A 15,016-nucleotide genomic window follows, 5' to 3' on the forward strand; every position below is an offset into this window, starting at 1 on the left:
GCCCTGTTTAAGTAAACTTTCCGTTGATCTCAACTTATTGTGTGTTTTTCGATCCGGAATTCAAGTTTTTCAGCGTACGTCAAGGCAGGAAGAATCACTTTGTACCGTAATTTCGCTTTAATCTTTATATCTATTCTCGATTCGAAAAATTGTTTATCGTTATACTCCCGAACGAGAAAATATCTCTGAATAATTTTTGAACACCGACCTACGCATTGCGGATATAACTACCTCTTCCACCCTATTTCTTTTGAAATTGTCCTCGATCAAATTTTCTGATAAATTGACATTTATCCGGATTCACGTACAAGCCGACTCTCTTACTCTTCTCGATTAAGCAAGCAGACATTTTTATAAATTCTTCAGTGCTATTAGCAACATCATCGGTAAAATCTAAACGATTTAACCGCACCTTATCTGTTGCGATTCCTAATCTTGATCGACCAAATTCGTCACAACTATTTTGCGACAAAATAAAATCCTCCCGTATCTCACTCCTTTATTTATTTTAATTATCACTCGACTCCCGTCCGATGAAAAACGAAGAGTTATCCTAAATCCCTTTGGTCGTATTAAAAGTCGGTCGTTGACATTTTCCTAGATAAGGTGTTAATTACATCGGTTTTGATTGAATCTAATGCCTTTCAGAGATCTATGAAAAAACGGTACACAGGAAGTTTATAATCTTTAGATTTTATAATCGGTTCTTTCATAGTACCGGAATCTTGTACGTATTTTAAATAACTCTTCATTTTTGTTTTTTTTTTGGTTTTCTTTGGTATTTTTAGTACGCCCTCCCAGGCGGAGCGGTAACTTATTTGGCTTTATGGTCAGTCGTGGCTATTTTTCACAATTACTGAAATTCATTATCAGACCTATAATTGTCTGTTGTTGTAATAGTAAATAAAAAATAATAATTTTATCGATTATTATGATAAGAAATTATAATTACGATAACATATTTTATATTGCTGTGATAATTATTGTTTTTTCTCAGGTCAGGTACATTCTATCGATAGCAGAGCTAGATTACCGATTCCTCTACCCGATTACAACATCATCAAAGATTCTTATATCGACGGTAATGTATTCTAAGCTAAAATATGATCGCATATAAATATTTAAATCTGTCTAATAAAAATTTGATTTTTACCTTGTCGGCGTGTCGGCGTACACCTAGCGATCTACTGCCGGTATTGTTATTTTTAAAACGACCTGCAGTATCGGTTGTTTCGTAATTAATTTAAGTGTTATTTTCTGTCCTTTCTAGTACTGTCACTCAAACATTCGTAGCCGAAGCATTTTTTAGTATCTTCATTCGCTCCATAGATACCGTACATTCATAGCACTCCAGGAGTGCTAAAAGCGCTCCTAAAGTGCTAAGAGTAGTTTTGAAAAAGGAGGTACTCAGAAACGCATCGACTACGAACGTTAAGCGACAGTGCTAGGAAGAACAAAAAATAACTTTCAAATCGACCTATATAGTACCGCTCAAATTAATCGGATCGCTTAATAAAGAACGGCATTTTCTTAAAACGTATAAATAAAGAGATATTAGTTTTAATAGCCGATTTGTACTCTATTATTTATTATTTCATCTCAATATCAGCACCGATTCGACCGGTTCCTGGTAGGTATTTCTCGATTCGCTATCGTGGAACTTTACAGTTTGTACGATCTCTCGTGCAAATTCTTCGTTTACGAATTGCCCGTACATTCTCTACCGGCTTTGTCTAGCGAGTTTTCGAGTCTTGAAAATACTATTATTTTATTATCGGTAAAGAAATTGTATTTTTAACCGCGATGTGGAAGATCTCGCTAGAAAATTGTATCGTCGGACGGAAACGTTTCTTGAAAAAGTGGAACCTCTTTTTTCTAGAGTAAATCTATCTACTTGTCAAATGTCAAAATTCCTTCTTAGGATGCGACGGTCCCGGTCTCTAAAAATTAATCGTTCTCCAAAAAATATCTTTATCGTCGGGTGTTTCGAGGTTTGTCGAATACGAACAGAAGTGTATTCGTTTAGACTTTTGCGTATAAAGTTTACTCCGACCCTTTAGACTTCAAAACGGTGTTTGTTAGAAAAAATTATCATGTTTTGTCATACTACCGACATTTTTAAAACGAGTGGCCGCTTTTTTATCGGTTTGTTTGTCCTCCGACCGATTTACATTATCCTTCTTTTCGGTTATTAGTACCGCATACCGTTTATTGCTAATTAAGTCTATAGCGGATAACCTTTGATTCGTTCTACTTCTCCTAACCGATAAACGGTTCCCAAAAATAACGAGTTTTTTGTCATCGTAGTTTCTTTCCGTTTTGAGGAATGAATTTTTAAATTCATCGATCGAGTAGAAGGAACCGGAACCGGTTATTAAAAACATTTCTTCGTTTTATTTAAAGATTTTTAAATTTCTTTTAAGGCTACGGCGGTCGAGTGAAACCCGTCGTTTATAGTCGAGGCGGTTCAACGAAAAAAAATATTTTTATTTCTTTTAAAATTTGAATGAATATTGTATATGCGTTCGACCGACTGAAATACAGAAATACTATATTTCTATATTTCAGTGGTTCAACCGATCGATTACTTTTAATAAAAACGGTAGAATAAAATACGTATAAAGAAGGGATTTTTATAATATCGAATTAAGTCGCTCTATAAGAATCGGCAATTTTTAAGCTTAAAATTTTGCTCGCTTTTGAAGTACAAAAATGTATGCGGGTCGGAATTTTTGAAAGAGCTTATGTAAATTTTGTTTTTTATTGTTATACGTTAACCGAAAGATTTTTGTTATTGAAATTAGTTAGAAAGTTATAACGTTAAAAATTAATTCGATTAAAAAATCAATTACAAAATATATTTAAATTACTTATATCTAACGATGCGAAACAATATTTTTATAATACAATAATACATGCGGTATTCCAATATAGGAAACGCTAGGTATAATTGAAAAACGCTATAAAAAGAAAACCAGTTATAATCGTAAAATAATAACAACGAAAATTAAATTTACGTTAAAAAAATTATTCCATTTCTAAACGCTACACTAAAAATATATAGAATAATACTAAGTAAGAATCTTTATTCTACAAAATATATTATTCGCTAATATATTTACTAGCGAATGTGAAATGCAGTGAGGGAGAGAGAGAGAGCGAGAGAGTGATAGCGAGATTAACTCTTATATTAAGGGCCATACAACTTAGCGGCTGACCTTACCGTGTTACTGTGAAAAACACGGAAAAAAATCATAAAAAAAAATGTAATTCGTTATTAGAATGTTTAATATTTTCTGCGTAAAATGTATAAAACATCATTTCCGTGTTGTTTTTTTTTTTCTTTTTATTAGCGCGAAAATAGAAAACACGTTTTCAGGAAATTAAGAAAAATGTATACAGCTATAAAAAGAATAATCGGCCGCGATAAGAAGTTACTATTGTTCATCTAACCCTTACTTATATCGCTCTATTGATTACCGGTTCGATTAAATGATTTTTGCAAAATAACCGCAACCCCAAGTTTTGATGGTTTTTGCGATAAATTTCGTATCGGAATCGTTTAGACGGTTCTGTTTTAACGCATTTTTTACCTGAAATTTGTTATTATCGACTTGTTTACCACGACATCATGCAATAACCACTTAATAATGTAATAATAATTCTTTAGTATATCTTTCGACAGACTTATGTCTGACGGATGATCGTGTAAATTTAAATTGTAAATAAATAAATCAAACTGGTTGACAGAGCGATAAATAAGAGTCAGATGAATAACGTAATAGATTATCGGACTTTTATCTCTGACGATTTGTTTTTTATAGCTATCTTAATTTTACTTATCGGAAAATCTCCTGAAAAAACGTGTTATTTTTATCTTCATGCCGTAAAAAGAAGACTAAAAACGAGACGCACATGGTATTTTACATATTTTACGCAAAAAAGATTGACGATTCTAATGATGTAATTACATTTTTTCTACGATTTTTTACACTTTACTGTGTAACACAGCAAAGTCACTCGCCAAGTTACACGAGGCTTATTATAGCAACATAAAAAGGATATAAAAAAAAAAACATAAATCGGAAACCGAGAGCAAACGATTTGTAAAGAAGGAAATTGCTAGTCTGTAAAACAACTTGTAACAGTTATTGTAGTAGGAACTTACGCGATTATATGGTGGACCAAATCTCTGTCGATGTATTTGATTTTTATGTTTTGTACCACCTGTAGGTCGGAGGCAACTTAGGCGTGTGTATAAGGAGCCTGATGTTATCTCGACAATGGATGGATCCAAGTTATTTGACGACTCCTACTTGGGTTATTCTATGGTGACCGGAGATTTTGGTGGACAAAATGGACAGACTGATGTCGCTGTAGGTATGCCGCGCGGTACTTATTTACTCGGAAAGGTATGTTTAAATTTTTAAATCGTAAACGATTCATTTTTAAATTAACGGCGCTGTTCCTTTCAAAGGAAATTTTAATTCGGCGCTTTTTATTTTTGTAAAGAATACGTTAATTTTAATTTTTGTTATGTATTTTAATTAACAAATGTTAATTTGTATATTTATGAAAAAAAAGGATGTAAATTTAAGTCGACAGTACTTTACCGATCTTCTAGGGTGAGTGGTAGCGTTCTATTTTGCATTCGAAGGTTCAGATTCAAATCCTGGACAGAAGCGGCATTTTTTTCGTAAACTACAAAATTCATTATCGTTCATCACATTATCCGGTACGCTGAAAAACATAGTTTTTTTCATATGAAAGTTTAATTGTGTTCGTGATATTGTAACTTTTTACGCTGTATTTAAAAATTCAGAATTTTTCCAACGTTTAAAAAAAAATATTGCTTTTGCGGTACGCTACGAATTTTTTTTTTAAAGGAAACTTACGTACATAAAAGAACATTTTAAACGACTTCATTTTAACAGAGGGTGGAGTGTAAATATATCATGCCGTAGTAATAAGCCTTCGTAATATGCAATTATGAAGACGATAGCTGCGTACACATGATGACTCGCGCGTGATGATTCGTTTGCTTTTACACGCATGTAAACACACGTTATAGTTTAAACGTTCGCTGTGTATGCGCAGAATGCGGTTTTATGATTTACAGTTATTTATCAAGTACGTTGTGTTAGCGAATTAATATGACAAGGCGGTGCGTAAATTATTCGGACGACTTCTGTTACGTATGTGGGAGTTTTGCGTTTAAAAATGACGACGAAGTTTGTCTCCGCTAGTTAAAAGATAAGTTTGTCTTCGCTAGTTAAGAACTATATTTTGGCTGTAAAGTTGGGGATCAAGATAAGAACCGGGCCCCTCGCATCTGCTGTCGGGCCTGAGTGAAACATCTGACAGACTGCGTTAGGGTAATCGGCGCGTGAGTTTTGCCTTACCGATGTTCTAGCGTGAACGACAAACCCGTTTGTCCGATCGTTACTTCTGTATAATAAAATTGAAAGGAATAAGTAGTAAATCCAAGCGTACAGCGCAGTACTAAAATTTACCGTCTGCTACAAGGCCTGATAGTAAGGACTTAGATGCGTCTCATCCATCGACAAATTTAACTGTGGAAGATGAATCGGAATATGATATAACCGCTAAAGTTCGACGTGAGCAGTGAGATGAACCTGCTTCTGGATCACAATTCTCTTCCTGTGAACCGTTTGATAATTTAAAGTGAATTAAACGACGTCGCTCAGACTTTGAACTTGTCGAAGAAAGAAGCCGAGCTTCTGGAATCTAGGATGAACGGTTGGAATTTTTTTCATCCTGACACTAAAGCGTGTTTCACGAGGAAGAGTTTCACTATTTATATTCTGAAGAAAATAATTTAATGTACTGTAACAATATTTCTGCTGTTATGGATGCACTTCATCGTGAACGTAACTCTACTGAATGCAGACTGATCGTTGATTTTACGAAAACTAGTTTAAAGGGTGACCTTTGGAACGATGAAAAAATTTCCTTATGCGATTAACATGACGATATGAAAATCAAATTAGAAAAAATTCAGTACAACTATCGTCGGACTATACGTTACGATTTAAAGGTTATTGTGTTATTAATAGGCACGCAGCTTGGCAACATTAAATTTTGCCCCTTTTTTGCGAACGGGGTAGCAGGAATAAGAAAAATCATTATATCAAGAAGGAATGATCAACGTTTGAAGAACTTAACCCTAACCAGAAAAATTTTCTAAATTCTCCATCGGCTAATTCGGAAACGACTACCTCCACGCCGTATAAACTTAGTGCTTTTCAAAGATCCCAGCTCGCGTTCCATATTGGCGGGTGAACGATCCGACGCTTGGCGAATTCTGCTTCCCCGTGATAGGAAGAGCCGATCTTCCGTGATAGGAAGAGCCGATGTGGTAACTTTTCTGACACCTCTTGCTGAAATCTCTTCGATCCAAAAGGATCTACAGGCCGTGCTTTCGCAGTCCCTATGCGTACTGGACATCGGGATCAAATCAGCATTTGGCCTTTTGCTCTACGCGAGGTGTCCTCGCTGAACCTTAGGATACCTGCGTTATCATTTGGCAGATGTACCGCCTCGGTCAAACTTCCCGCCTGGCTGTGTCCTCGAATCGTACCACGCGAAGGAGTGTTTGCCGGTCGGAAACGCCCAGTAACAACGCGGTCTTGAGATACCCGATATCCGACCAACACCCGGAGAGGACCACCGTTTTCCCCCGGAACGACGGAGTTCATGATTACTCACTTACATCAGAAGGTACACAGGTTGTTAACGAACTGTCGAACCGCATAATTTCTTTTTTAATTCAATGTATGTTTTCAAACCAGCGATAATAATAACTCTGAACTCATTTTAACTATGATGATGTAACGATTGGATTATCTGATACATTTGCATATACAAGTGTGTATTATGTGTCATTGTCCTACATTGGATTTTAAATCATCATTGTATTACAATGCTGCTTGATGTCGATGAGTATGTTCAATTGTAAGTATTTATATTTATATTCTACGTTATATGTCCATTTTTACCTTGCAAATATTGTAGCGTTATATATGAATGTTGAAGATAACGTGAGTGTATTAATGCTTGAGTTGCTTACTCGCATAGGACTTCCAGCCACAATAATTTTTCCCCTTAGTAGCTTACCTGTTTGTGGGAAGAGACGGCAGGGTTTCAGGGTATGTGGTAGCCCTACTTAAAAAAAAAAGAAGAAGTTATATTATCAACATCATTATTACTTTTTCTAGTATCTTCGATAACACTGGAATTACTGAGGTTTGTTTGAAATTATACGCTAGATTCATATCTCTTTGCTATATAATGGAATTATTTCAAAAAAAATTTAAATGATTAATATAAGAGCCAGTAGAAATTGTGAAGTTTGGAAGATTATGGTTTTATAAGTTAAGATTTACAGTTTTTAACCAAAATCATAACATGTCATAAAAGATTACAAATTCTTAGAGAATACTTATGTAATTTATTCATTAAATAAATTAATTTCATCTGGACATGAGATACTTGTCAACACTAATACTAGCAGGGACACTTTCAGATTCATTAACGTTCAATTAAAAATTTATTTTAATAATAACATTTTAAATTGGTTTTTCTATTAATATATTTTCGTCGTTTAAAGTTTGGCATATTTTTGAATTAAAATTTTAATTACGTACCCGTATAAGACTCCGATGTTTTCAAAATTTAATTTTTTAAGAAATATAAAATTTTATATTCCGTAATCGGTTTAGATATTTAATCCTTAATAAAGAAAAATTTAAACAAAGCATATGCGAAGAGGGAAATTCATTAGAAAGGTATAAAAAATCAATTTCATGTAGCGTATATCCTGGCGGTAGAGAAGGTGAAAATAGGATAAATATCAGAAGACTGAGTTTTAACAGAAATTATGAAAGCTGCTCTTGTAGTTCTACAATGAATTTACAGACTATTTAGAGTGCTGTTGAAGGCTAAAATAGCACCAGTTGTTTGACAGAAAAGTTATTAATACAGACGAGAGAAAAACTGTAGCAGTTATAGAGGAATCAAAACCAAAAACAGGCAAAATGTGTTTTGATTATGCTGTAGACCAGAATAAGAAAAATAATAGAGTCGGAATTGAAAAAAGAACAATTTGTTTTTTGATCACGAAGATCAGACTTTAATATTTTTGTTAAGACAGTGCGAAAGAAAGTGGCGATATCAAAAGATTTAACGGTGGCACTTCTGATTATTATTGAAGTTAATCAATGTGCAGCATCATTACTTACTAATACATATGTATTAATAAAATCGGGCTCTTTTAGCTATAGGAAAATGACACACGGTGAGAATAATTTACACTGACTGCAAAATACCAATCGGTTCCCAAATAAAATAATCAGAATTATAACAAAGAAAAATGCGTTCATAGTAGCAATGGATCGGGTAAAAAAAGTAAGAGGAAACGGTGTGTATGATTAGGTAATAGGGACATTATTTATGGTGAAAGGAAAGAAGAGGTTTAGAAAGAGCTTGAACAACGGTTGAATTTATATTAACAAAATATTGATGGAAAGTAGCAGTGAAACAAGAAAAGAATAATCTTTTCTGGAGGGGAAAGAGTTTTTAAAATTTATGGTGCTCTACTGAATATGGAATTTAAATATATAAAGCGATATTTACAGATTGAGAAATGTAAAGAAAACCAGAAATGTAAGAGGCCAGAAGCCATCTACTTTTTACCAGAATATTAGGAATCTCTGGTATAAAATGAAAAAAATATATAAAGAAATTTATACAGTTTAATAGGCTCTGCTGATGTTCATATGTGCAGCAGGTATTTAGATCAAGAAAGAAGTAAAATGTGAGAGGTTGAATTGGAATTTCAGTATAATAATGGGAAAACTATAAGAAATAAAATTAAAGATGAAGAAAGAGAGTGTTTGTATGTGAACAGATTACCGAACAGTATCGGGAAAGAGAAACTGAAATAGTGTAAATATCTAAAGTCAATGCGGGTCGAGAAGCTATGGTATCTTTGAAGCAAAAGTCAAAAACCCAGAGGGAAATCCAAGAAGAGATGCTACGGTATTGCGATGTACGAAATCAGAAGAAAAGATCACAAAGCGAAGAGATTTTTACAAGAGAGATGAGTTTAGAAGATGATTAAGCGAGAAGTTTCTTTCATAATGTAATAGTAAATTTTATTATGTTACTGAGGATAAATTAAGTAGTAAAAATAGCCATTTTGTCTTTTAATCATGTTTTGGAGCATCTTTAAATGATAACATTTGTTTGAGTCTTATGACAGGCTTCAATTTTTTATTATAAAGGGCAAACAAATGACAAGAAAAATTGTAAAAATATGAAGTAAATTTTTAGTTATCTTTCTTAAACCTTTTAGTAAATTTTGAATCTCCTAATAAATTATATTTTCATTTAATGTGAGATTTTTTGTTATTTACAGGCCCTGTTATTAACCTGTTTTACCATATTTCCCGATTCTTTTATTTTATTTACCTTGTTTTTGTTATACTCATAGGCACAATTAAATTTTATAGCCATTATCACTCATTGTTCCCTCTACTTTTTCTGTTCTGTTTAAAATGATCATCCAAAAATTATTTTTTTTTTTTAACTATCAGTGTTATCCTGTTATTCCTTCACATTCTTATGTTTCCCTTTTTAAATAGCAGTATAATCTTCTATGTTTTAAAAGCCGTACCTTCAGGTACAAATTATGATTCTTCAATTATTTTAAAAGTATTTAAATAATGCGTATGAATATAATTTTAATAATTTCCTTTTCGTAGATGAATTTATCGCATATAATATTTGTTTACATTTTAGGTCATATTGTACAGGTGGAACATGACTGTACTGCATAATATAGATGGTAAACAAATCGGTGCGTATTTTGGTTATTCTTTGTGTTCAATTGATATCAATGGAGATAACAGAGATGATTTAGTTATTGGAGCCCCATTCTATACAGATTTCAAGAACACTAAAGGATCATATGAAAATGGACGTGTTTATTTTGTTTACCAAAAATACCAGGTTTGTATTTAACTTTTCCTAATTGTATTTTAATTACAATTTGATTCTTAAACATTAATTTTTTTGAAACAATTTTAACTGATTTTTATTACTATCAATTTTTATTTCCTATCAATTGAGTCAACATGTAAGAGATTCCAACTAGTTGTTTAAATATAGTCCATTACTTTTGGATACTTTAGCCAGAACACTCTGTGTATACATACGAGTATATATCCTCATAGATTAAATAACAGAAAATGCAAAAAAAAATAAAGGAAATTTCATTGCTTTTCTTCATTGAAAGAATATGCTACTCCTGCATAGTAGAAAAAAGTTGAGGTCAAAAGTGGAAATTTTTATTGAAGAATAACTATGGCTACCACGCTAGGAAAAACACACAAAATCATACTTTTACACTAAGGGCCAATTATAGAGAAAGTTATGGAATATGATAAACAGGCTCATGTCTACTTTCTAGACCCAGAAAACACCATTAATAGTCAGTCATGTTCACTTTTGTTGGTGGGGTTGAATAAAACAATGAAAATGTAATACGTTATTAAAAAAAACAAAAACATAACTTTTCTATTGAAATTATGTAAGCAGTCGTAGAAGTTTATGAGAAGTAGAGTTAAAAAGTATCTCTTTTAATACTGTTGGTCTAATTGTGAACTTGGTTGGTCTAGTGGTCTTCCCAAATCAACTGATTTGGAAGTCGAGAGTTCTAGCGTTCAAGTCCTAGTAAAGTCAGTTGTTTTTACACGGATTTGAATACTAGATCATAGATACCGGTGTTCTTTGGTAGTTGGGTTTCAGTTAACCACACATCTCAGTAACGGTCAAACTGAGGCTGTACAAGACTACACTTCATTTACATTCATACATATCATCCTCATTCATCCTCTGAAGTATTATCGGAAAGATAATTACTGGAGGCTAAACAGGAAAAAGAAAAGAAAAGCGTTAAAGAAGATATTCTAGTTAAACAGGTAGTATATTTTACGAGTGAAGCAAAGTAAATTCCACCGTGTTTTTCCATTTGTTATTTATTTTATGAAGATTGATTATAATTATTATAATTTTCTAGACCCAAGGCTCTCTTCTGTTCCAAGCAAGATGAAGCAAGAAGCATTTTCTGTCCTGTTCCTCCCATAAAGAGAGATATTCAATTTTACACCTTCTTTTATATACTGACAATGAGTGATATTATATACATATTAAGATTCTGGCTCAGGATTAGGAAATGACAGATTTTCAGCAAGTTATGCAAAATTTTATCCTTTGTTCATGAAATTTAAAATTAGTTATTGATATACATGCTTGTTCTTTTTAAAGTATTTTCTTGTATTTTTCCAAATCAGTTGTAATTGGAGGGATTGAATGTAATAACAAAATATGAAATAGAAATATTTCTTTGGTTCAACAAAAATAAAATCCAAATAATTCACTACAACGTAAAACATTTCTGTTTTTGAGGTCCAAATTTTTTACGCAATATCTTTCACTGATTCTTGAGATTCTCTAAATATCATTTAATGTAAAAATTAAGAAAAAAATTGATTATTTGAATAGTTCAACAAAAGCATTATTTTTTTCAAACCTCGGCTTTGAAATAATTTATAAAATATTTTATTATCTGAGAAAGCGGTAAAACATCAAGGTAGATGAATTAAAACTGAAGTTCTATTAACATTCTGAAATTGTGCTACGGGAATACAATGTTTTACAATTTATAAAAGTGTTATTTTTCTTGTTATTATGATTTATTAAAAATTGGATTATTTATTTTGAATTTCATTACTCACTTATTTTATTTTAAATTATGTTAAACCAAATACAGAATTTCAACGTCTCATTATGGGATGAAAGAGATGGAGTGTACTCAAAAGGAAGATTTGGGTTAGCAATTGCAGCTCTTGGAGATATAAATAAAGATGGATTTGGAGGTGAGATTATTACATTTAGATTTACATTTTAGAATTAGAAGCCTTAACTATTTCTCATAGCCAATTAGTTTGGCTTTTTGTACAGTTCTGAATAAGAAATTAGAATCCCTGCTGTCTGTGGACAGCAGAGCTATAATAACACTGAGCTCCAGTAAAGAAGTGGTTTGGTAGGTGCTGTAGGTGAGGCAGGTGGAACAATTCACACAGTACCTATTTAGGGAGAAAGAGTGAAGGATAAGGTATGAAGATAGTGAAGTATTCTGGTGAGAACAATTTAACAACTTTTTCCATAACAAGAGGTGAGGTTATATTAAATTATTTATAAATAATGTGTCATTCAAACTCACATTATCTATTAATTCCATAATTAAATGGCAATTTGGCTTGGCAGGAGGTGGAAATCACACTGTGCTCATGAGCAACAAATTCCATGTTGAACATCTTGGGAAAAATTAAGAGTAAAATGGTTTCTTGTTGTCTTCTACTCTACATCAGTATATCAGATGCACTGAAATGCAAGTGACATTCAAGTGACTTTCAATTGATACATTCACTCGACACACCACAAGGATTGGTTGCACAGTGAACATTATGTAAGGGGTAGCAACTACAACTGTGCTTGATGTGCTCAGATGTTTATACCATTAAAACATTTACAACCATAGAGAGAATATATCTATACAAAATATAAAATTCAAAAGGGTCTGTCCTGTCTACCTACATTAAAGCTTAAGAACAAGGGAATGAATCTTGAGATGGTTCACATCATTCTGTAGAGCATTTCTCAAGAAAGGTTTTGGTGTGGGAAAATGGTAGAAAATTATAAAAGCCTTATGGAAAACCACAAACAATTAACTTCTTAATCATTTGAGATGTACAATTGAGACCTTTTTTAAATGATTCTTTACTCAAGAAAACTAGAGATAGAATGCATCACATGTAAATTTATAAACTTTGTCATATAGACTTTTTTAAAAAACTGTTTTGATGTGATGACATACCATATTTGCAGACTAGGCCAGCTTGCAAGAAAAAGCTGTATTATAACAACTGGACATTACATAATCAATCATTTAGTTATTAAGTGCACGTAACTACTGTAACTCGTGTGATTAATAAATCTGTCTTTATATCTCAAAAACTACACATTTTAGGGAAAAAAAATATTTTTATTAAAATTTGTCCATTTCAAGCGGGAAATACGTTCACAATTCACAACCTACATTGTCCTTAATAAGATCAAATAAAGACCATTTCCAGGTCAACTTATTTTTTTTAAATAGGAACCTATATTTTTTATTACAGAATAACATTTTTGAAAAAAAATTTTAATTTCATTTAATACTTTTTTTCTAAAATTGATAGTTTTTTATTTATCATCTACAAAAATGCTGTAGGACTGTAAATTGGTGTTTTTATTTTCATTAAGTCTGGCCCAGCTGACAAGTAACATCTCGCTGATGTTAAATTTTAAATTAAAAAAATGAAATGTTAATAAAAAACGATCAATGCTAATAATAATGAAGAAGAAGAAAAAGAAGTTGAGTATGTAAACATCAGTGAACTTTTTAAAATAGCCTAAAAGCGAAGTTCAAGTTGCAAATGAGATTTGTCTAAGTGAACGTATTAACAGTGTCTTCAATAATTTTTTTATTACTTTGTTATTCATCAACTATTAATAAATATTAAATTATTTAGTTTTTATTTATTGGGAATTATGGAACGATTTACAATGAGAAAAAACTGAGGTAATTTTGCTTTACGGAGAATGTTGATCAGACAGTAGGTTTACGATAGTACGCTCTACGATTCCCCAGTACAACTACTCCAGATCGTTCTTCTGTATACAGAATTGTAAAAATTTTAGTGATGCTGGAAGTGCGGGGGCTAAAAATAGGAACCGTCAAAATACTGTGTCTCACAAGCTGTCTCAAAATCCAAATCAGTGTTCTGCTCCCTAATGAGGTACAAGTCATCCTCATCGGTAAGGCTACGATCTATCTCATAGACATTACGCGAGGCCCATGCATTCTCTTTGGGTCTACCTTTACATCAAATTTCTTAACCGCAGTGGAATCTCTAATTGCCTGAATGGTCTCTTTATAGTCCACTATTACAACTAATCCCTTATGTTCTCTTTAATATTTTGGATTTTAAGACCTTTCCGGACACCCCAAAGGGTATCCTGGAGGTCCTTCTTCTGCTGACTGCTGGTCACAGTCAAGCCCTCCACCCTATTAACAAACGTAACCTTAGGTTTCTTAGAGGACTGGCTGGTTTCACCTCTGCCCCTGACCAACTCAGCATACCTACGCGGTTGCATCAGGGTCGAGGCTGGTTTCTGAACTACAGTCATTTCTTTAAGCCTTGAGGCAAGATTTTCAAAGCCTTCCGCGAGAGTTGTGAAAGCTGCCCGGAAGAATTATAGACGACGCAGTAATCTCCCCTTGGTAGCTACGTTGCTACTCTTGGGGTTTGTTAAATAGGAAAACAAGCAGCTACGCCTTCCCCCAGTTTGTGAAAACTCTTCAACGTTTGGGTTTATACATTCCCGAGTGGTCGCCCCTACATCCATTTCCGAACCATCATTGTCTGAACCACTATTTGAGAAGGTCAAAGGAAAAAGCTCCAGCCTCCTCCTCGGCCAGGCCTTTTGCTTACCTCTCTAAATTTGGCTAAGGTCGGAGAATCCCTGACCTAACAGTATACGAACAGAAATGCTCACTGTATTCCTTCTACCCAAAAAGTGTTGGACAGTATCCCACAAGCGGTGACGACTACCCGCAGCGGTTGTAGAACAGTCTCGCGGGAGGCAGTCTGTGCTATAGCCAGAGTCAAACCAATAGATATTTTTGCTAATGAGCATAAGGAACGCTACTTCCAAGGTAAATAACCTTTTGACGTCAGAACGAAAGCAGGAGATTGAAGACCGGGGCCTTGTGTCTTGGCAGATCAGGTTGGACGAATCCCCCACAAATCGCTAAACGAATGATGTATTTCCTATAGTGTCTGATTTAGGTGTGATTGGATGGGTCTCCCCCAATCGGTATATTACA

At 33.4% G+C, this 15,016-nt stretch overlaps 1 protein-coding gene across 3 annotated transcripts in view; it reads left to right on the forward strand.

Moving 5' to 3' along the window:
* The window catches only part of LOC142327592 (integrin alpha-PS2-like), a 134,468-nt gene that overhangs the window by 49,128 nt on the left and 70,324 nt on the right, over positions 1–15,016 (forward strand). For 2 of the 3 annotated variants that reach the window (XM_075370771.1, XM_075370768.1), the window contains 4 exons: positions 998–1,081; positions 4,234–4,412; positions 9,823–10,032; positions 11,855–11,960. In XM_075370771.1, coding sequence (XP_075226886.1) covers positions 998–1,081; positions 4,234–4,412; positions 9,823–10,032; positions 11,855–11,960 — 579 coding nt within the window. The remainder of the gene's footprint in view (positions 1–997; positions 1,082–4,233; positions 4,413–9,822; positions 10,033–11,854; positions 11,961–15,016) is intronic. The other variant, XM_075370770.1, reaches the window with a different exon arrangement.

Source organism: Lycorma delicatula, chromosome 7, assembly GCF_047948215.1.
Source record: "Lycorma delicatula isolate Av1 chromosome 7, ASM4794821v1, whole genome shotgun sequence".
NCBI lineage: Eukaryota > Metazoa > Arthropoda > Insecta > Hemiptera > Fulgoridae > Lycorma > Lycorma delicatula.